The sequence below is a fragment of the Carcharhinus amblyrhynchos genome, chromosome 8, assembly GCF_965287045.1.
Source record: "Carcharhinus amblyrhynchos chromosome 8, sCarAmb.v2.hapA, whole genome shotgun sequence".
NCBI classification, from domain to species: Eukaryota; Metazoa; Chordata; class Chondrichthyes; order Carcharhiniformes; family Carcharhinidae; genus Carcharhinus; species Carcharhinus amblyrhynchos.
In genome coordinates this window covers 63,835,225-63,859,640 of record NC_137331.1, presented here as the reverse complement: position 1 = coordinate 63,859,640, position 24,416 = coordinate 63,835,225, and the positions used below count along the sequence as shown (strand labels likewise).

At 42.6% G+C, this 24,416-nt stretch overlaps 1 protein-coding gene across 5 annotated transcripts in view; it reads right to left on the bottom strand.

Moving 5' to 3' along the window:
• Positions 1-24,416, bottom strand: part of tox (thymocyte selection-associated high mobility group box) — a 265,357-nt gene that overhangs the window by 10,470 nt on the left and 230,471 nt on the right. For all 5 annotated transcript variants that reach the window (XM_080194908.1, XM_080194907.1, XM_080194906.1 and 2 more), the window contains 2 exons: positions 6,792-6,872; positions 5,473-5,877 (listed from right to left, as the gene is read on the bottom strand). In XM_080194908.1, coding sequence (XP_080051034.1) covers positions 5,473-5,877; positions 6,792-6,872 — 486 coding nt within the window. The remainder of the gene's footprint in view (positions 1-5,472; positions 5,878-6,791; positions 6,873-24,416) is intronic.

Here is a 24,416-nt window from a genome sequence, read left to right as displayed (position 1 = left end):
TGCCTTCTATCCTCACTGGATCTCAGATGAATATACAATGCAAAAGTTTAAAAAAATAAAAATGAAATGTTGGAAAGCAGGTGCCTCCCTGATTTTATACCATATTCTGGGATAGTACGGTATTTATATATTCCAAGCAGTAGACCACATCATGCAAAAGATCTCGGGTGGAGGTTGGAAGTGGGAGCTCAGTGATGGGAAGGAACTTGCAGTATATATCTGCAGCAAAAGTGGAACCCACAGCTCAAACCCAACAGGTGCAAAAATATAGCTAAGTCTTACTACTGTCCAATGAGGCCAGTTTTCAAAAAACAGTTCACTGCACTACCCACCAAACCCACATCAATACAATATCCACTGATTAGTAATCCACCATAACCAGGCTCTGACCCAAATTTCACCCTCCCTCCCCATCTATCCAGACAGCATCTCTTTCCAACTTTCAGGTTACTGGAAATTTGGGGCTAATGCTTCAATTCTTTAATCCTCTTTTTATTCACTTCCTCACTGTATTTTTCCATCCGTTGAACTGATCAACGTTGCGATTAATGTGGTTTGGTGTAAAGGAAGGTTAATGGGTTGATGTATTTTCTTTAATGTGCCCATTATAAATATGAACAACACTTTTCAGCAATGTACTGGTAAGTTGATATTCTCTGAAGTATATAAGTAACAGGTTGGGGAAATGTAATTAATTTATTCTAATGCGTCCTATATCTTTAATGTCATAATTATATTGCATTTGCCAATTTAGTACTGGCAGCATTTGTGCAGTGGTGTGACAGGAAAGTGGATCAACATGTAGCCTCACTATCATGGCGAAGGGCAGAATTATATTCAAATTTTACCTGGGCAGAATGTGCAATTTAGTGACATAATTTTGCCATTGCCAAATTAGCTGTTCACAAGATAAAAGCTCATAAACAGACTAAGTAGAAACAACTGGCAAATAAAATATACTTTATTGCATTGTGTGTGGAGTTTATATGCCACAATTAGATAGGATAAAAGTTCATTTATGCAGTGAGTTCCTGATTCCAACAGGCACCAGCTACCCCCCGATAGAGAGAAAAATGTGGCAAGTCGAGTACGACTTTCTCATGCTGATACAACATATGGGCAGAGATCTAGAATCTTGTTCCCAGGATAATACAAGTGATCTGTTAGGTAGGCGATCTAATGAAAAAGGAAAAAAGGAACTGAAAAAAAAGGAACAGAAGCTTGAGAAACCTTTTGCTGCTTTTAACAATGTTTGGTGCTTCTAGTGCAAAAGTTAGCAATCCTGCAAATTAAAATAGATGATAATTACTGTAACACCTAAAATTAATACTCATGATCATTTCAAGTCAATAAAGATCAAAATAGAATATGTATATTGGGAGTTTATGATACAGGAACATTTATACATTTGTTTCGACATGTAGTTCAATAAAGAACTTGAGCTGAATCAAGAGTAAGAGAGAAGAAAGGATGAGGTGGAGTGCTTATTGTCTTTTTTAGCTGTCATTACTATTTTAATCTTGATAAATATAAATGCAATGGAAGTTAATCTCTGGAACATACATTTGGATCAGGCTGAAAGAGCAGGCAGCAGGTGGCTGGGTATTTTATTTAACTCTATCTATTAATGTATTGTTCTCCAAACTACTCTCCTTCCTTCACTCACAAAGGCACCATCTGCTTCTCTTTCATCTTCATGAGTCTCAACTAACCAAAATTCAGTCTAACACAGCTTTTGTTGGAAGTTCACAGAAAAGAAATACTAAAAAAAGGCCAAAAAAAGCAATTCCAGAGAAAGCAGAACATTAATGAAAAGAGAATGACATACATCACGTAACACAGAAGAACTGCGTATTCAACAGTACAGAAATAAATCTTGAAATTATATGTAAGATATATATAAATGCATTTGCTAGAGGAAATTTTGTTTCTAACCAAATACATTTCACTGTAGTCCACAGAATCCACTCTTAAGGCTATTAATGCCCAATGTTATGTTCTAATTCCATGTCTGAAAACTATTCTGAATTTAATTTATATGAATTAACATGGAGCATACTTTTATATTTTTCACTCTTTGTTTTGCACTCTCTCAAGATTCAAATTACGTATTTGAATTTGGTCCCATTTCCATTTCTCCTCGGATAAGATTGCAAATGAAATGGATGCAGTTTGTGTCCAAAAACTCTCTTCAGATTACGAGAGCTGAAGTAGAATACTGTGCCAAGAAAACAGCAGTGACTGTTCTTTATCAGCCATTCATGAAGTCTGATGAAAGATAAATTGAGCTTAAAAATTAATGCAAAGAAGTCTAATTACACAATACTGGACATTTTACAGTTTGATCCTGCAGCAACAATTACCAGATGTTTTTCTGTGATTGGTGGCATTCATGCCTAGAATTTTAAATTTCATTTTCATGTGCTAGAGTGGAATAAAAAGGGGGGGGGGGTGCGATAGAGATTAATTTGGTGTCAGAGGGGGCATTTGCTCTGTAATTAGATTTTTGAGTCCTAGCAATTTGCTCTGCTGCTGTGCTAAGTCTTATGAAGCCTGCAGCAAAACAGAACACTGATCTTCATCTCTGCACTTTACTGTGAACTAATTTCATTTCCTGCCTATCTGAAGAGGTGTTTTCATCAGGCATCAGGGTTTTTGTCTTCCTGGTTGATTTATTCATCAATCTCAATGTGATTTTGTTTTTTTTTACAACCTTGAAATTACATCCAAATCCACACACATCTGTTTATTACATGAGAAAATTGAAAATCTGTCTTTGTAATATCATACAAAGATTTTTCCACAAGGTTATACAGCAAGTCGACAGATATTAATGATTTCATTTTTGGAGATTCTTTCTCTTGCAGTGAACAGAATAACAAGGAGGATTGGTTTATCTGAACAAATATTCCAGCCTTGCGACTTTTAGTGTTTTTGGATTTGGAGTATTCTCAAGCGTACATACAAAGCCCTCCAGGATTTTCACTATGTAATTCATAATTTAGCTAGTATTCCTTTTCATATATAATGATATAATTTATGAATCTAAAGTAATGCCCCATAATAAATATCTTGCATCATGTTAAATTGAGCATATTCAACAACACCATGCTGTAAAACAGACTTTTTATCCAATATAATTATAATGATTGAAAATGACTGGAGTCAAGAATAATGCTGCAATTGCTTTTGAAAGCCAAAATTTCCACAGAGGTTTAACGTTTAGAAAACTAGATTTTTTTTAAATGAAGAAGTACACCTTGTATTGTACCACCAAGCCATAAAATCCAGAAGGCCCCAGGTTTAGGAAGTTGCAATCAACCTCATCAGCCCTAGGCTGGGGAAGGAAGGGAACATTAGCTGGGCTCCTGCACATGATTGCCATTCAGTGGCTGGTGCTAGAATCTGCATATATATGAAGGAAGCACAGAGGTCGGACTGTGATGCTTTCCACATTTAAATAGCTTATTGCAAATCACTGTCAATGCTTGCATTAGTAAAATGCTCATGTTGGAGTGGTATCAAAAAGCTATCCTGTAGGTCTTCTAGTGATCAAGGAAATGATGCACAAAGGCCACATGCAACAAATCTATGTTTTCCCTTCTCTCTTGGCATTTACCATTCGAAGAAGAGATGGTAAAGGCGATGGATGGGTTGAAAATGGAGAGGCAGGATGTACTGGAAAGCTGGTTGTGCTTTTGCAGCTGCCTGGTCCAGATGGTTTATACTCCAAGTTGTTAAAGAAAATGGGGATGGATATTGTAGAAGAGCTGGTCATAATCTGTCAATCTTTTCTAGATATTGGGGCAGTGCCAGAGAATTGGAGAGTGGTATATGTGACACCCTTATTTAAGAAAGGATGAAGGATACTCTAGTAACTACAGGATAGTGAGTTTCTCATTTGTGGTAGGGTTTTAGAAACAATAATTAGGGGAAAATCAACAGGCAATTGAAGACATTTGAATTAATTAAGGATAGGCATTAGGGATTGGTAAAAGACAACTTGCGCTTGACTAATCTGTTTGAATATTTTGATGAAGTTGATGGGGCAAAAGCAATGGATGTTGTCTATGTGAATTTTAAGAAAACGTATGACAAAATGCCACATAAAAAGCAGGAAATAAAATTGTGACTCATGGAGTAGTAGGGTCAATGTCAGCATGAATGAAAAATTGGCTTAAGAACAGAAAACAGCAAGTTACAGTAAATAGTGCTTTTTTGACTGCAGGACTGTTGTACCTCATTGGAACACAAGGCAAAGGGCGTGGTAATGATTGTAAAAACTTCGGTCCAGTGTAGTTGTTAATAGCAGAATAAAGATCAGCAATATCGGGAAGCAAAATAGTCGAATGTTTTAATAGCAGAGAAAGAGAAAAGCTGATATCTTTATATCATCATTCCCACTCCCTTTGCCTAGTAATCCAAGACATCTTTGTCATTTAATCTCTTCTAACCTCCAACCCATTCCTGACCTCCTATTTTGTTCTGCCTGCTGTTCTCCCCTTTATCAACTGCAATAAGCCCATCACACTTCTACCTTTATCCAGTTGGGAGGGGATCATACTGGATTCAAAATGTTAACTCGTTTTTTTTTTCTTCACAGACGCTGCTAGACTTACTCCATTTTTCCAGCATTTCCTATGCTTACTTCATAAATAGAGGCATTGAGTCCAAAAGCAAGGAAGTTATGCTGAACCTTTCTAAAGTGCTGAGTTGACACTTAGGGGAAGTTTGATAGAAGTTACATGATTATGACAGGTCCATATAAGGTAGACAAAGAAAAATATTTCCATTACGTGATTGTACAAGAACTATGGGACACAGATTTAAGGTTTTGAGTAAGACTTGAAGGGCTCACGTGAGAAGAAAACCATTTGTGCAGCACATTTAGTGACCTCGAACTCAGGACCCATGAGGGTGGTTGAAGCTGGGACAATGATTGATTTCAAAAGGAAATTGGGTGACCACTTGAGGAAAATAAACTTGCAGGCTTACAAGGCTAGAGTGGAGAATGGGACAGACTGGATTGCTGTGCAGAAGGCCAGCATGCAAATTGATGGGCTGAGTAGCCTCCTTTGTGTCTCTGATTTATTCCCATGAATCTTTCTTCATCTAGGGAACTGTTACCATTTAAATAGCTGATGTTTCTGAGTATCCTTGCCCAGTAAGAAGTGTATTTGAAGCTACCAGGCAGATCGACTATTCTCTTTTCTCTCACCCCACTCCTTTCTGCCATTGGTATGTGCCACCACAATATGGTCACCAACTTAATTTTCTTCAAACTGGCTAAAATTAACAAACCAGTTAACGAAGCTCAGCAACTAGAACCGATTTTATCATCAAGATGGAACAGCTTGATTGTTTTGAGCTATCTTGTCATTCTGACATCAGTCAATATAACCTCACATTTAATATGGAGACTAAATACAAAGTTTATCATTCGGTTTATGTTAGTTACACAAATATACTGACCTGCTGCATTGTTGGTGAGTGCAGAGGTGGTTGAACCTGCATTGATAGCTGGTGGTTTCCTATTTGCTGAGACATAACAGAAGTCTGCTGTTGGTGAAGCTGGTGCTGCTGCATGGATAGCTGGTGCAGAGGTGGGCTAATCTGAAGAGATGGAGGTGGAGAGACGGTCATATTTGCTATAGAAACAGTCACTGGCATCTGCCCATTGGGTTTGGGAGCAATACTCCGAGACAGGTTAGGATGCATGGTTGATATGTGAGGGTTCATGCCAGGCTGTTGATGATAGGCACCTGAACCAAGGTACATTGGAGACGGGGCCTGTGAGTGGCCAGAAAATACTGGCTGTTTTGAATTCATCATCTGGGAAGCCTGGGATGTCTTTGTATCAATTGGGTCATTGTAGCTCTGTAGAGAAGATCATCAAGATAGTTAACTGTTAGCTTGCAGTAATGGATTTACTGACAAAATACAGTGGTGATTTTCTTAAATAATTATTCAGCACTTTCCCTTTTCTTTCACTGATATTACTTTTCAGTATTATATTGATGGGATCGTTTAAAGAAATTGCATTAAATGTATAAGAGGCTGATATAGAAAATGTGTCATGCTGTACTTCTCCTCTTCCCTGACTATAGTCACTACTGAACCAAAATAATCAGAATACATCAAGAAGCAGTATTCATCAAACTGTACTCAATACCTTTGTCAAAAGCTTTGATAGTTCACTTTAATTTATTTGTCCAATCATGTTTCTTTGGAAAATTTTAAAGTTTTTTTTCATTATTTCTCTTTGCAAACATGTGATGAACTAACAGCACTATATAAAATCAAGATGCTGTGACATAAAATCCTAAGATATAGGAGCAGGACAAGGCCATTCAGCCCATCTCGTCAGTCATAAAGTTATTGTTGGCAAACAGTTAAAGATACAAACTAAACATGCCAAGCAGATGCCTATATAATCTAAATACATTATTTGTTTACAAACACAGAAATACCAAGATGCACAATTATACATCATTATAAATTAAAAATTATGTTAAGTGCATAACTCTCAAAAAATGTTGTTCTTTGACTCTAAATACATATTGAAATGAAGACATATTTGTCATATTTGCACAGAACTAAACAACAAACAGTAGTTTATCAATGAGAGCGACGTGTCAATTGAGTAACTCATGCAATGGAGGAAGGGAAAGAATTTGGTTTTCTTGATCCCATGGAATTAAAAGGATAACTTCTAAGTGCAGGAGTGGAAAGGGAGGAAGAAGGACATTTGAAAGAATGATGCTGAAAATATTGGTATGACAGGGCATTACCTTGGAAACCAGACTGGCTCTGTAAGCTGCCAATTGTTTGAGATACTCCTTTTTGGCAGCTTCAGTCTTCTTTTTGTACACCTGTAAAACATTGTAGCTCATTATTAACAAATGACAGCATTAGCTGGCTACAGTGCAAATTAAGGAAAATTATTTTTCATGCAATAAGCCCTAATAATGCCAAATTAGATTAGCAAAACCATAATTTTTACTGAAGTCAGAGTGAGGTTCCCAGCATACCCTCTAATTCCATCTTTTCTCTCTATCCTTTCCTTTCCTTCAATGTACTCCATGAATGGTATGTTTTGTCTGTGTAGCGCGCAAAGGACAAGTTTTCACTGTACCCTGACACGCGGCAATAATAAATCAAATCAAATCCTACCACTAGAAAGTGTCAAAAAAAGATTATTCTGGAAGTATTACTTTTCCAATGGTAAATATCATTGTCGCCATCCACACAATTTGAAAGAAAACAACTGCTGCAAGGAAATTTTGTCCTTTGCCATAATAATTTTTCACTCGTTTGTTTTTGTATTAAAGAACAATTAGTGTTAGCAATTATTTTACGTTAAATAAATTCTAATTTTCAGAAATATTTGAATTTAATTCTTATAAATATGTACAAGTAAAAGGGTTTTTATTCTAACAGTCAATTGATGGGAAATGGTTAATTCATGTAACCCCTCTTTGCCCCTAGATGGACCCCATCCTTTTCCCTTCTAGCACAATTTAGTGTACCAGTCATTCATTCAATCAAATCTCCTGTGAAGGCTTGCCTCCTAGCAAAGTGGGCATGGAAATTTAAAGGATGTCTGGGCTCTCTGCTAAGAATGCATATTGTGGCTTAGCTGAGAGCCCAGGCATCCGATAGTCATTGAAACAGCTGCACCCAAGGGAAAACATCACTTAATTGACAGCTTTTTCTCTTAGATTTATTTCTCAATTACCCAATTACAAAATGACTGTTTTGTTAAATATTTTTCACATGTAACACTGTTACTATAGGGTTCATTGGTTCTGCACAGCGTATATTATGGGTGAATGGGCATGTAAAAACTATAAGTAATAAAAGCAAAATATTGCAGATGCTGGAATCGAAAAACAAAAACAGGAAATGCTGGAAAATCTCAGCAGATCTGACAGCACCTGTGGGGAGAGAATAGAGCAAATATTTTGAGTCTGGATGACCTTTCATCAGAGCTGGGCAGAACAGAGGTGCACATTGTTAAAGGGCTGCCTGAGGTATGTGGCAGTGCCCTGAAAGAGGAGGGGTTGGGGAACGGTGGTGCATTGTAAAGGTGAGCTGGAATGGGAAGGGGAAAAACAGAGGTGAGAAAGAAGGATAAAATGGGTGAATAGAATCATGAATCATAGAAACCCTACAGTGCAGAAAGAGGCCCATTGAGTCTGCACCGACCACAAATAAAATAAAAGGAAATAGGGTGAAAGTGGAGGGGAGAGATCATGCTCTGAAATTGTTGAACTCAATGTTTAGTCTGGAAGGCTGCAAAATGCCCAACTGGAAGATGAGGTATTACTCCTCCAGTTTGCATTGGGGTTTTCTAGAACATTTCAAGAGGCTAAGACCAGACATGTGGACAGGAGAACAGGGTCGGGGGTGGGGTGGGGTGGTGATGATGATCAGTGGGGGTGGGGGGGGCTGCTTTGTATAGGGATCCATGATGGAGGGAGGGAAGGGGCTGATCTGGGCTGCAGATGGTGAGGTGGGGTAGAGTGGGAAGATCGAGGCAGGCTGGTAGTGGGGGGTGGGAAAGAAGTTGTGGCTTGCCCAGAGACATCCGGGAGGCCAGTGATGCAGGTTTGTTGTGCTGGCCAGTAATTGAACTGTCCAGCCATCGGGGGCTGGTGCGTGGGGCTACTGGGCAAGCACCGATTTCTGCTATGATAAGTCGGCGCATGCACAGTGACCCACCTAGCGCTATGCTGCTGGTCTCTCCAGCAGGAATAGGCTCCGCCCTTGGATTTTCAGTGTGACTCTGTGCAGTGCAGAGTGTGGGGAATTCATTTTGAAAATCCCGCTGAAAAATCCAACAGGATTTACTCCAATTTTTATGCAAATTTGGCACTTCGAATTTTTTTGGGAGAATCCCAGCCATTATTTTTCACAGAGGGTGTGAGAGGTCATGGGAGGTAGGTAATAGAATGGTGTGGCATGTATAAGGAACCAAGGGGTGGGTGGAGTCAATGTGGTTTAGCATGGAAGGTATGAGGAACATGGAATTGGATACAGAGTAATAACTTGGAATGGAATGTGTAAGATGCCCAGTGGAAAGGGTGGAGGGATATAGCTTGGCATAGGAGGGCGAGAGGGACCTTGGTGGATGAGAAAAGTAGCACAGCTTGAATGAGAGGGTGCGAGGCACCATGAGTATGGGCAGAGAATAATAAAAGACCATGGGCGGTGAGTGGAGGGGTCTAGGCTGGAATGGAGTGTCTAAGGGCTATGGAGTTGGATGGAGGAGGGCTATAGGTAATTTGGAGGGCCTGAGGGGCATGGATGTGAGTAAAAGGCAACAGCTTGGCATGGTGGGTATAAAGGGTGTGGGAATAAATGGGCATAGAATGGCATGGATGGTCAGAGGAGCCATGAAGTTTAGTAGAGGGGCATATCTTGACAAAGAGGTTATGATGGACCATGTGATGTGTGGAGGTGTGAAGGGTGGGGGCCAGAGAGCTATTTTTTATTTTACAGTTTTATTACATCTGAGATGAAGTCGCAGGCACCAGGGTGGGTCTTTTAAACCACCTCTGTACCCAATGACTCGCAGCTGCCTCCAAGCCCTTTCCAGGGAGGCAGCCAGACTCCAGTTATCATCTGCAGTCCCTGTTCCACCCCAAGAAAGAAAACCCTGCTTTTGCGGGTACTTACCTGGCCTTTTACCCGGATTTTCCTTCCCTCAGTATCAATTTTATTCCGTATTATATCAACACAATTTTGTAGTTAGGAAGATTTTGAATTCTTGAATACAGCCTAAAATATCAGCAGTATATGAATGCATCCATTTAACACCTGCATGCTTTTTCTGTGATGCATTTGAGGAAGTCTGTCAATGTCAAATATACTAAGGAGCAAGTTTTCAAACAAAAGTAATTGTAAATGTATGAGGAGAAAGAGAGAGGCCAAGAGGAAAGTGGAAAACTGATAATTGGGTTTAAAAGCTTGTTTGCTGTGGGAGGAAGAACAGATGGAGAGTTCTGTGGTTTCCACAGGACCTAGGCAAGTGGAAGCAATCATTATTCTGATGAGCCTTGATTTTGAACATAGCTAATTTGGAAGACCAGTTTTCTAGATACTGTCAATGAAATGAAGAAAGTAATAGATGTGCTGAATAATCATATAGAGGTAGAGGTCAGCATGCTGGAAATCCCCAGGAAACTGATCCCGAATCAGGGATAGGGACACACCAAAATTAATGGAAGCAATATTACCATAAAGGAGGAGCTGATGGCACTGAAGAGTGACAAACATCCAAAATTAGCTGTTTTCCATTACAAGGTCTTAAATGAAGTAGCTGCCCCAATATAATTGACTAAAGCTCTCTTGATTCAGGAACCAATCCTTTAGATTGAAAAGTTGCACAAGGTATGTTAGGAGCTCTTTTAAGGCACCAAACAAGTAAACAAACTCAAATTAACTTACGGGCAAATTAAAAGGGGCAGCCCCCCAAAAAGGAAGGAGGGGGGAACGGCCCGAACAAAAAAACAAAGTTGAAAGGAAACTAAAACATTAAATCAAAATGTGATTGTCGGGGTCTATAACACACCCCAGCCCCTGCGGTACCCAGCAGGCACGGAAGGACAAGGTATGTTAGGAAAGGTGAGAGAGGGAATCAAAGAGCAGTTAGCCTAATACCTGTTGTCAATAAATTGCTATACAATCTATCATCAAGCCCTAGTGTGACTGAACACCTTAAAAATATTCAGCTGATTAGAGAAAGTCAGCATGGGTAGTTCATGCCTAATAAACCTAATTGAATCTTCTGAAGAAGAAACAAAAATTGTGGAGAGGGGAACATCTATATATGTTCTTAAACTCCCCATTAGAGATGATTAACTAAAGTTGAAGCTCAGGGAATTGAAGGCAAATTATTGGATTGGTTACGAAATTGGCTGAAAAGCAGGCATCAAGTAGTCGAAACAATGGGTAAGTTATTCTAATTGGATGGACATGATTAGGGGTGTTCCAAAAGATTCTTTATTCGGACCTGAACTATTCACTGTATTTAATAATGATTTAGACGGTGGAAAAGAAAGCCACATATCCAACTTTTCTGATGAAATAGGTGGTATTGCGAGCAGTGTAGATTGGAGGATACAATTACAGAGGTATAGATAGATTAAGTGAATGGATAAAACTGTGACAAATGGCACCCAATGTAAGCAAATGTAAGGTCCTATTGGACCTGAAATGGCCAGAATCGGGCATAAGAACATAAACATAAGAATATAAGAAATAGGAACAGGAGTAGGCCATCTAGCCCTTCGAGCCTGCCCCGCCATTCAATAAGATCATGGCTGATCTGTCGTGTCTCAGTTCCACTTTCCCGCCCTCTCCCCATAACCCTTAATCCCCTTGCCTATCAAAAACCTATCTACCCCCGTCTTAAATATATTTAGCGAGGCAGCCTCCACCACTTCAACGGGCAGAGAATTCCAGAGATTCACCACCCTTTGAGTGAAGAAGTTCCTCCTCAACTCCGTTCTAAACTGCCCCCCCCAACTTATCTTGAGGCTGTGCCCTCTAGTCCTACTGTCCTTTCTGAGCGGGAAGAGCCTCTCCACCTCTATCCTATCCATCCCATTCATCATCTTATATGTCTCAATGAGATCTCCCCTCATTCTTCTAAACTCGAGTACAAGCCTAGTTTATTCAGCCTCTCCTCATAGTTCAACCCCCTCAACTCCGGTATCAGCCGAGTGAACCTCCTCTGCACTCCCTCCAAGGCCAAAATATCCTTGCGTAAGTGCGGCGACCAAAACTGCACACAGTACTCCAGCTGCGGCCTCACCAGTGCCCTGTACAGTTGCAGCAAGACCTCCCTACTTTTATATTCAATCCCCCTCGCTATGAAGGCCAGCATCCCATTAACCTTCCTGACCACCTGCTCCACCTGCAGGCTGGGTTTTTGCAACTCATGCACAAGGACCCCGAGGTCCCTCTGCACCGTCGCCTGCTGCAGTTTTTCGCCCCGTAATAGTCCTTCCTACCATTATTCCTACCAAAGTGGACAGCTTCACACTTGCTAACATTAAATTCCATTTGCCAGTTCCTGGCCCATTTGCCCAGCCTATCTAGATCCTTCTGCAGACTTTCCACACCCTCCGCACAATTTGCCATTCCACCAATCTTGGTGTCATCAGCAAATTTTGACACCATACACTCGGTTCCCTCCTCCAGATCATCTATATAAATGGTAAATAGCTGAGGCCCCAGCACCGATCCCTGGGGCACTCCACTAGTCACCAACCGCCAATCTGAATAGCACCCATTGACCCCCATTCTCTGCCTCCTATTTGACAGCCAATCCCCTATCCACGCTAATACCCTACTCCCAACTCCATGCCCCCTAACCTTCTGTAATAACCTCTTGTGCGGCACCTTATCAAACGCCTTCTGAAAATCAAGAAACACCACATCTACCGCTCTCCTCTATCCACCGCCCTAGACACATCCTCATAGAACTCCAATAAATTCGTCAGACACGACTTCCCCTTAATGAAACCATGCTGCGTCTGCTCTATCAAACAATTCTCCTCAAGATGCCTTGCTATTTTCTCCTTGATCACGGATTCTAGCATTTTACCTACAACAGACGTTAAACTAACCGGCCTATAATTCCCTGCCTTTTGCCTGCCACCCTTCTTAAACAATGGCGTAACATTAGCCGTTTTCCAATCTTCCGGCACTTCCCCGGAATCCAGCGAGGTTTGGAAAATAATCATCAAGGCATCCACTATCACCTCCGCCATTTCTTTCAGAACCCTTGGATGCATTCCATCCAGTCCTGGGGACTTGTCCACAATCAGTCCCTCCTGTCTGTCTAGCACTGCCTCTCTAGTAACAATAATGTCATTCAGGCCCTCCACTCCTGCCATCTTTCCATCACTAACACCCGGCAAACTATTCACGTCCTCCTCCGTGAAGACCGAAACAAAAAAGTCATTCAAGGCCTCAGCCATTTCCCCATCCCCTACCACTAAGTCCCCCCTCTCATCCTCTAAGGGTCCAACGTTCACCCTAGTCAGCCTCTTCCTTTTTATATATTTATAAAAACTCTTACTATCCTTTTTTATATTTAGCGCTAGCCCAGCTTCATAGTTTATCCTACCCTTCTTTATCAACTTCTTCGTCATTCTTTGTTGATATTTAAACCTCTCCCAATCCTCTTCTTGCCCACTACTCTTAGCTACTCTAAACGCCTCCGCTTTTAATTTAATACTCTCCTTTACCTCCTTCGTTATCCACGGCTGATTATCTCTCCTCCTACGATCCTTTTTAACCATCGGAATAAATTTCTGCTGAGCACTAAGAAAGATCTCCTTAAAGATCCTCCACTGTTCCTCAGCAGACCTACCTTCCAATGTGCTCCCCCAATCAACATTCGCCAATTCCTCTCTCATCCTATCGTACTCCCCTCTGTTCAAACAAAGGACGCATGTCCGGGAACCCACTTTCTCCTCCTCCATCTGCATCAGAAATTCCACCATACAATGATCACTCTTCCCAAGAGGATCCTTCACCACAAGGTCCCTAATTACATAACGCCAGATCCAACATAGCTCACTCCCTCGTCGGCTCCAACACACACTGTTCAAGGAAACTATCCCAGCAGCATTCCAAGAACTCTTCCTCAAGCCCACCGTGTCCAGCATGGTTCGACCAATCAATACATAGATTGAAATCCCCCATAATTATCGCTGTTCCATTCCTGCACGCCACATTTATTTGCGCGTTAACAGCCCGCCCCACCTCCAGATCATTATTTGGGGGCCTATAGACGACACCCACCAGCGTCTTCCTCCCTTTGCTGTTCCTAATCTCCACCCACAACGATTCCACTTTCTGCTCTTTGGCTCCTATATCATCCCTTACTACCACCCTGATGCTATCCTTAATCAGCAGAGCTACGCCCCCCCCTTTTCCCTCCCCCCTATCCTTCCTAAACACTTGACACCCCTGGACATTCAGCTCCCAGTCCCTGTCACCCTGCAGCCATGTCTCTGTAATGGCCACCAGATCATATCCATTTGTGCTGATCTGCGCCACCAGCTCATTCACTTTATTCCGAATGCTTGGTGCATCCAGATAAAGTGCCTTCATCCCAGCCTTCAGCTGTATCCTATTTGCAGGAATGCCACCAACCTTACTCACGCCCCCTACTCCCTTTATTACTGGGACATCCTTGGCCTCTTCCCGTACCTGTACCCTCTCCTTTACTTTAGATCCTGTAACTTCACCTACCCTCGCACCCTCCCCCCCCAATTAGTTTAAAGCCCTATCTACAGTCCTACCTACACGATTCGCCAGGACTCTGGTCCCAGCACGGTTCAGACCAACCCCATCCCACCTGAACAGGTCCCACCTACCCCAATACTGGTGCCAATGCCCCATAAATTCAAACCCATTCCTCCCACACCAATCCCTGAGCCACCCATTCACTTCCTTAATCTTGTCAACCCTACGCCCGTCTGCACTCGGTTCAGGCAGTAGTCCAGAGATAACCACCTTGTCGGTTCTACTTTTTAATTCCATTCTCAGCTTTTCATACTCCCTCCCCAGATCCTCAGTTCACATTTTGCCCATGTTGTTGGCACCCACATGTACTACAATGACCGGATTCTTACCCTCCCACTCCAGGTTCCTCTGCAGCCCAGATGCGACATCCTGGACCTGAGCACCAGGCAGACAACACACCCTTCTGTGCTCTTTGAAATTTTGACAAAGGACAGTGTCAATACCCTTAACTACACTATCCCCAATTACCACTACATTCCTTTTCACCTTCTCTTTGTCTATGTCCTGTGTCTGCATCACTGTACCGTGTGCAGTTTGCTCACCAACCTCACTGCCCTTGTTCTCGTCCACACTGGAAGCAAGAACCTCAAACCTGTTATGCAGATTGAGAGGCTGAGGCATTTGGTCCCCACCCTCCTTCCTCCGGCCCCCGCCCTCCTTCCTCCTCTCCCCACCCCCCTTCCTCCTCTCAGCAGCCCCCTCCTGTTCCTGACCCTTAGAGTTAGCCAGTCTAGGGGGTGTGGATGTCTCTTGCACCCCATTATCAATGGCACCCTCCCTCCCCCTGACGAGCCTCAGTGTCTGTAGCTCAGAGGCCAGCTTATCTACTTTGAGCTGTAGCTCCTCCAGCAACCTGCACTTACTGCAGACATGGTCACTGGGAAGGACCCTGGGGTCCACCAGCTCCCACATCATACAGAAACAGCACATCACATGCCCCTCTATTATTCCTTTTAGTACTACTGAACACCGTTTTCAACTCAAACTTACCTGGCCCTTTTCTCTCAAGCCCTTTGATCCTAAGCCCTAGCAGCTCACTCTGCTTCCCTCTCACTCCGCTGCCCGCTGTCTACAGCAGGCCTCCTTTAAAAGCTAGAAACAATGGAGGTCCAAAGAGATTTGGGACTCCAGACACATAGGCTAGAATTCTCCAGTTGTTCTCAGTGGTGGGATCCTCTGGTTCTACTGATGGTGTATCCCTGCTGCAGGTTGTCCAGCAGAGTGGAGTGCAGTCAATGGGAAATCATATTGACACTGGTGGGACCAGAAGATCCTGTTGCTGGTAAATGGTGCGCTGCCTCCTGTCGTGAGAAACATTCTGCCAGGGACTAGAGAATCCCCCCATAATGAGATATGAATAGGTACAGATAATAATCACAAATTATAGCTGTAATCTCTGCAGTTTACAAGGTTAATGGTGATTTGATCAAAGTTTTTAAGATCTTAAGGGGCAGTATCAAATCAGTTCAACTGCTCAAGCTTCCAAAGAATATTTGCAGGCAGGTTCTGTGAGGTGCTAATCCTTGCACGTTAGCTGAAGGGCTTACTCCATCTTTTGGGGCTGTTTCAAATATTGGCCTGGATTTGATGCCATCAATAAATAGATTTATCCATTCACTTAATCTATTAATATCTCTAACTTTGTGCTTCCAATATTGCCCACCTCATCAGCAATAATCTTGAAAGAATGTGATTTGTGATTTTTATCACTGACTTGGAAAAGATGGCTGAAGGGTGGGTTAGTAAATTTGCTGATGGCACCAAAATTGGTGGAGTAGTGGATGAGGTGGAAGGCTCTTGTAGGCTGAAAAGAGATATTGATAGGATGCAGAGCTGGGCAGAAAAGTGGCTGATGGAGTTTAACCCTGATAAGTGTGAGGTGATTCATTTTGATAAGACAAACTTGAATGCGAATTACAGGGTCAACAGCAGGGTTCTGAGGAATGTGGAAGAACAGAGAGATCTTGGGGTTCACAAGTGGATAGAGCTGTGAAGAAGGCTTATAGTATGTTAGCATTTATTAACAGGGGGTTTGAGTTTAAGAGCTGTGGGGTTATGCTGCAACTGTACAGGACCTTGGTGAGACCACATTTGGAATATTGTGTTCAGTTCTGGTCACCTCACTATAAGAAGGGTGTGGAAGCATTGGAGAGAGTGCAGGGGAGATTTACCAGGATGCTGCTTGGTTTAGAGGGTAGATCTTATGAGGAATGGTTGAGGGAGCTGGGGCTTTTCTCTTTAGAGTGGAGGAGGATGAGAGGCAACTTAATAGAGGTTTATAAGATGATGAGGGGGATAGATAAAGTGGATGTGCAGAGACTATTTCCTTGGGTGGATGAAGCTGTTACTAGGGAGCATAAGAACATAAGAAATAGGAGCAGGAGTAGGCCATCTAGCCCTTCGAGCCTGCCCCGCCATTCAATAAGATCATGGCTGATCTGTCGTGGCTCAGTTCCACATTCCCGCCCTCTCCCCATAACCCTTAATCCCCTCTCTTATCAAAAACCCATCAACCCGCGTCTTAAAAATATTTAGCGAGGTAGCCTCCACCACTTCAACGGGCAGAGAATTCCAGAGATTCACCACCCTTTGAGTGAAGAAATTCCTCCTCAACTCCGTTCTAAACCGCCTCCCCTTTATCTTGAGGCTGTGCCCCCTAGTCCTACTGTCCTTTCTGAGCGGGAAGAGCCTCTCCACCTCTATCCTATCCATCCCATTCATAACTATAAGCATAACTATAAGGTTCATGGTGGGAGACAGAAGAGGGATATCCGAGGTAGATTCTTCACTCAGAGTGGTTGGGGTGGGGAATGCACTGCCTGCTGTGATAGTGGAGTCGGATACTTTAGGAACTTTCAAGTGGTTATTGAATAGGCACATGGAGCACACCAGAATGATAGGGAGTGGGATAGCTTGATCTTGGGGTTGGACATAGCCTGGCACAACATCAAGAGCCGAAGGGCCTGTACTGCGCTGTACTGTTCTACGTTCTAAGACTGTTACGGACTCAATGTTTTGGCTGGCATTCTCTGATCTTGTTCACCCTGCTACTACCGCCAGCAAGAATGGAGAATTTGACACTCGGCTACGGGTGAGGCCAAAGAATTTGGGTTTTTAACTCTGCTTCCCCGCTCCATCGATGCTGCCAGATTTGCTGGGTTTTTCCAGCATTTTCAGTTTTTATTATGGTCAATTCTACTTGTCTTATGACTAGGTGTTTGCCTTTGTTGACTGATACCTAGTAATTATTAATGTAACCCTGGGGTTGTAACAATGATAATTGCTTGTTGTATAATCTGTGCCTCCATTAAGTCTCCTAAACAGGGAAGTAAATGCTTTTACAAGACAAGGCCAATTGTAAATGAATAAATTTTAAATAACAGTGTAAGAACATAAGCAATAGGAGAAGGAACAAGCTCCTGAACCTGGACTGCCATTCAATACAATCATGACTGAACCACCTCAACAACACAGTAACGTAATAAATTATCAGATGACCAAATTGAGTCATATCAATTGTAATTCCCACCTCAATTCAACGTAACTCATTAGACTTTTCTGAAGCGTAGAAAGTAACACGATGTGCTATCTGTTCCTGTTAGCTAGCTCAGTTAGTTTTATTAAGGTTTCCCTTGGACCTGGTCTAGCTACTCTGGTCTTTAAAAGGAAACATAGTTCTGTATCTTCCTCAGCAACTTCTAGAACTGATACCTTAGCCTTCTATTTCTCTGACTTCTCTTCACTCGGAGGACAGCAAGCAGCTTGGCTTGCTCCAGACAATAGTGGGGTTCTGATTCTTGAGGGCATGAGTTGATTAGGAAACTCCTGCTGTCCACAAAATGACTAGGATCATCTCAACATAGTGCAGGTAATTTTAATCCCCCCATCCCCCCAACATCCCGCTCCCCCCTGGCCACACACACACACACACACACACACACACACACACACACACACACACACACACACACACACACACACACACACACACACACACACACACACACCCAAATGGATGAGTTTGGGCCAGGTGGATGTAATATATTAAAAATATAAACCTTTCTCCAACACCCTAGTTGGGTTGGCGACCAACCCACTTGCAAGGTGAGTTAGCAATTTAAAATTACCGTGATGCTGCATCATTTTAAATTTAACTCTGACTGACTGACTTTTCCAGGCCTCTGGAAACCCACTGGCTAAAGGAGGTGAAGTCTGCTACACCCAGGATGCCTTTCCACTGACCTGCTGGATCTGGTATACTTGATTCACCCAGTCCTCCACGAACAGCCAAATCTCTATGAAGCTTCCGATTCTCCTGATCCACCCCCACAATCTCCCTTGATCCAACTTTCAATCTCCTTGAAGCTTCCTATCTCATCCTCTGATCCCTGTCCCAATTTCCTGATACCAGCCTCCAATCTGATACTGGTGTGTTTGATATCTCCCGACCCCAGCCTCTCTGATATCGCCTGTCTTTGTACCTCAATAATCCCTGCTCTGGCTTCCTTGATTTTCCCTTGTCACAAACTCTGATTTTGCTCTGCTGACTTTGAGCTCCCTGATCCCCTGATGTTCCCTGGCTCCAGGCTTTGATCTTACTCCTCAGCAAACCCCCTCCTCCTTGCCCGAAGCTCCTGGATCTTACCCGTTTCCTCTGCTCCTTGCATGTGGTCTCTGCAGCCAACAGCCAGTCTTTCAGTTTAGCTGGCTGTAGAAATGGGAACGAAAAGCAATTGCATTTGAGAGATCTTTGGGAAACTCATTCAGACTCCTGCCATGAGTTAGGAAACCCCTCAGGGAAAGAAAAGTGTTTGTTAGCTGCAGTTTCCACAATGTAAGTGTATTTTTTATTCTCCCCTTCTGGGTTAGGGGGAGTAGTTCTTCCTTGGGCTTGATTTGGAACCACCTCCTTTCAGAACCTTTCTGTCAATCTCTCCCCACTCCCAATTCACAGCCTCTCTTCCCCCTTTATTGATCATGCCTCTTTTTCTCGACTGTGGCCTCTCCCCTCCTGAGGACAGTTTTCTTCCATCTGTCTGATCAAAGCCTTTCTCTCCTCCTCCTGGTTGCTGGAAACCCATAGAATCATGGAATCCCTACAGTGCAGGAAGAGGTGATTTGGCCCATCGAGTCTGCACTGTCTCTCAGAAAGGGCATTCCACCCAGGCCCTCCTGAACTATCCCCACAACCCTGTGCATTTACCAGGGCCAATCAACACAACCAAATAATCTTGAAGCGTTTCCAGGGCAGCTTCCTGCTGTATTTGCCCAGGCTTGCTGGATTATTTGGCTGCTTTTTGCCTCCCTGCACTTGTTCCACTTCAGTGCAAGTAATGGGGCACCCCATGTTTATATATTGCAAATTGTTAATGGAACACTAGACAGCTCTTCAATGGTAGTGAGCTCATTCTAACAATTGTAAATCAATGTTCTCTCTTGCATTGCTTTCAATATCAACTAAAAATGCTAAGTTAATATCCCACTAACATGAAAAGTTATAAGTTAACAAAAGATTCTAATCTGGAACAACGACACAATGGAGAAAGATACAAACAGGGAGAAAAATCGGTGGCCAATTTATTTTTCACATTCAAATTTTGTTTCTTTTGTTTTAAATGTTGAACTCTGAAAGCAAATAAAACCTGTCCTTGGGAAGGGAGTGGAGAAAATGGATGAAAGGTTAAGGATGAGGTGACTGACACTGAAGTAAGAGAAGGGGGAGGATACAGCGGTTGAGTGGATAGTCAAAGGTTAAGAGTGTAAATGAGATTTTAATGTTATGTTCATTGTAATAAACTAACAAGGCCAAAATGCCATTTTGTGCAAACACTGAGATAAGAAGCCATTTTGCGTTCTGTACTTTATAATCACATGTATTAATTAGGGGCTATTTAGTTAGAAATCAGCCAGAAACAAATGCTTGACTAAATACTGTACCTCAGTTAAGTTACAATTGAAGATTTAGAATTAATCAAATAGTTTATGTTAAAGCTAAATCTTATAAGTTTAAACACTATTTTGATATGCCTACTTTGGATGAATATTAATCAGATATTCTGTGCTCAGCTCAACTAAAGCCATGTTCTCACAAACAATAGACAACTGTGCAAAGTCAAATAACAAAGACACTGCAAAAGAAACATTGGCAGCCAAAGTGCAGTGATGGGCAGTACTCCTTTCCCGCTGGCCAAAATGCCAAGATCCAACACCAGATTCTGTGCTTGGAAGCTCATTAATTAAGCACAAGCGAGTTCATCTTAGAAGTCAGCAGTTGATTTGTCCACTCCATGCCATAATAAAACTTCAGTCCAGAGCACTCTTATCACTCTCCCCATTCCTCGATTCAGCCACCCTCCCTCTAAGCCCATTACCTGTGAGGCACCCATGCCTCACTTGGACTTCTATCCACTGCATCTAAGGTCTTCAAGCATCCCCTTTCAGTAAACAATGTGGTATCCCTTTGACTCCATTTTTTGTGAGCATTCTTTTATGCAGCTTTGTCAGGGTCCAGCTTCACTCCCCTCGATCTTCCCTTTGTTTTTGATTGGTATTTTCTTCAGCTACCTCCTTGTCTCTCTGCCTGCCATCATGAGCCTGTGTATTTCCTCCCTTCCTTACGCAACCCTCCTCCCACATCGTCTTCCTCGTCTTCGTCAAAAGAGGGCTGCACGAGCCCCTTGACACAGTGCTGTTCAGACAGACATTGGTTTGAGGAAATGGTGGGGGAGGACACCCCAGTACTTGGTGACACAGGATGGTCCTTGGGTCCAGTAGCACAGTGCTGTCTATGAAGTACAACTTGGCATAGAGATAGAGGGCAGGAACTGGTCTGCTTGGGCATCAAGAGCAGCACAGCACTATGGCTAAAAGGTTTTGCTGCACTCAGTTCAAAGTCTTTTGGAAAACTGAGCACCTTCTAGTGCCCGCCACTCTTTAGCAATCAGGTTTAGCAATCTGGCGTAATCGCATTCCCAACATCAGCCAGTGGGAAGACTGACCCATCATTAACCTGCCATTGGGGGAAATGCAACAGGATTTTATGTTGGTGTATTTCTGACCTTTTGTCTCCCATTGGATTCTTTGCTCTGCCCTGCCACCAAACCCATCACAGGCAGGATTGGAGAATCCCTTTGGTTGGTAGTAGGTAGTCAATCAGGTAGTCACCCTTACAATCGCACTCAACCTCATTTACATTAAATGCCAATTAAAACAAAGCATTTAAATCAACCCATTATGAAATTACACAGGCATCGTCTGAGATGAGGAATTGATGTTCTAGGGGATAGAAGTAAAGGCTTTGAAGTGACATCTTTGCTAATTTGTCATGTACTGGACGCTCCCAAGGCAGAACTTGTAAGATTTGCTGTGAACGAAGGAACAGGAGAAACATCTTACCTTCAGTAATCATTCATGTGATGCTCTAAGTCCATTTTATATTACGTGAACTCCTTTCTTCTATAAAAAAACTCTCTCTTTTAATTTACTGCTTGAGAGCCCATCTTGCTTTATTGTATGTCTTGTTCAAATCAAAGCATTTAATTGATTTTAGGAGTTAATCTCAAATCAGATAATTGTAAATTAAAGATTAAGATAAACTAAAATATTAGAATGTCTGAACCAGATGGGTTTTTAATGACAATCAACAATGGTTTCAAGTTTATCGTTAGACTTTTAATTCCAGATTTTTATTGAATTCGAATTTCACTATCTGCCAAGATAGGATTTGAACTCAGACCCCAGCAGCTTTACTCTGGGTCTCTGGATTACAAGTCCAGTAATCAATACCACGGTGCCACCATCAAGGGTCTTAATAGGTGAAACGGCGGTTTTCACATTCAAGATCCTGACCGCCCAAGTGTGAAGCTGGATCTGAGTTTGGGCTGGCGCATTCCTGACGGAAATCCCCTCCATTCAATTTTATGCTCCCCACCCCACCCCAGAATCCACCCTTGGAGGAAGCATAAAGTTCTGTCCCAGCTTTCTGGCCACACTTCCTGCATTCAAACTTCCATTGGTTACAGAGTCTTCAACTGCCTTGGTCAAAAATAAAACTTGTATTTATATGGCACATTTAATGTACTGATGTGCTTCACAGGACATTATCAAACAAAATTTAGCATCAAATCACATTTGGAGACATTTAGGGCAGGTGCATGGCCAAACAGATAGGTTTTATTAGGCTTTAAATAAGGACAGGGGAGTATGGAAGCTGAAGTAGGAGAGAATTCCTTAACTTCTAGCCGGAGGCAGCTGAAAGCATACCTCACCAATAGTAAAACAATAAGGGCCGTGCAAGAGGCTGGAGTTGACAGGGAGTACAGAGATCTTGCAGGGTTGTAGGGCTGGAGAAGGAGTTGAAGATTGGAATAGACTACTACCTAGGCCATGGAAGCATTTGAAAACAAGAAGCAGAGTTTTAAAATTGCAGTGTGCAGTTAGCAAGTAAAATGTTTAAAGGATCAGGGTAGAAGTTTGGTTACTTTACTGGGCCATTGCAAACTGAGTACTGCAAAACACTCCTGCATCCAAACAGGAAAGGCCATGAGGCCTGATCTAAATTGGGCCTCACAACTCATCACTCAGGAGGCAATGTACCTCTGTAAAAGGATCCAATTTGAGTTGCTTGCTAGCAAAGCAGCTGGATCGTTGAGTTAAAACATTTTCCTGAGGGTGTCCTATCAAAATTCCGTTTCTCATAAATCTTGACTTTGGATTATAATGCAATACAAAAAATATAGTTTCAAATACTGAAGGGAAAGTCTTCAGTTCTTTCTCCTCTGTCATTTTAAAAATTTAACGTCAATTTTTCTTTGGTGTCTGTGGACATATTTCCCTGTACTTTTCACATTAAAATAAATGTCTAAAAGCAGAAAGAATGCTTAAGGTTTAGTGCTGAAGATTAACAGTTTGCAATCATTTCCTGTGCTGAAATGGGTTGCTCTCGATGAACAATGGTGTGGAAGTAAAGTTTAATCACAGGCCTCATGACAAAACCCACATACTGCAACTCCACGAGGAGTGATCTCAACACTTTTGCCAAAACGTCTGTTCTCATTCATGGCTGGGAGTCTCTGGTGCCGCTGTTAGTGAATGGAGTTTTGGCTGGAGCATCAAATTCTCCGTTCTCACTTGCAGTGGGGCAGGAATGGCTGAGATTGGAGAATCTTGCCCTTTATCTTTCACTTTTTCAATGTTAGCCAGGACCAAAGCTGTAACTGGAAAGGCTGTGCATAATACCATCACGTGAAAGCACAAGTCTTGCTCCGAAACCATAGCATCATTGCAATGTTACTTGGGGCCATTGTCCTAAATGAGCACGATCCCATAACCGCAAGTCAGATCATTTTTATGTATTGTAGAAATATTATAGAATCCCTACAGTGCAGAAGGAGGCCATTCAGCCCATCAAACCTGCACCAGCAACAATCCACTCAGCCCCAATCCCTGCAACCGCACGCATTTACCCTGCCAATCCCCCTGCCACTAAAGGGCAACTTAGCATAGCCAATAAACCTGACCTGCACATCTTTGGACTGTGGGAGGAAACTGGAGCATGTGGAGGAAACCCACACAGACATGAGGAGAATGTAGACCGATCAAGCCACTAGGTGGGATTCTCCTGCTATTCACACCAATGGGATCCTCCAGTCCCACTGCGATGAATGGAGGTTTGGCAACAGTGGTGGGGTGTGAGCAGCTGGAGAATTCCGGCCTCAGTAGCTCCAATGGGAGAGGTGGACATTACTGAGGCAGCTCAAGGGTTGTGAGGGCGTCTGACCATCGAGGCGCCCTAACTGAGCTGCACATAAGCCAAAGAAATAAACATAAGAAATAAACCAAAACTAGGCTGGCAGGCCCATAGAAATGGAAGGGAAACTGCTCTTCTGGATTAGATTAGATTGTGATTGCAGCCTGTGGTGCTCGCGGCCCCCTTAATGGGGCATTGGGCCTTTAGCTTGGATGACTCACTCAGCCTGGCACCATTGAACATGGTGGTCTTCTCAGATTGCATGGGGAGGCATTCCACTGGAGGCAAAATTCCAGCGAGGCCCAGAAAGAACAAACATTCAGACCATTTCTCCAATTTA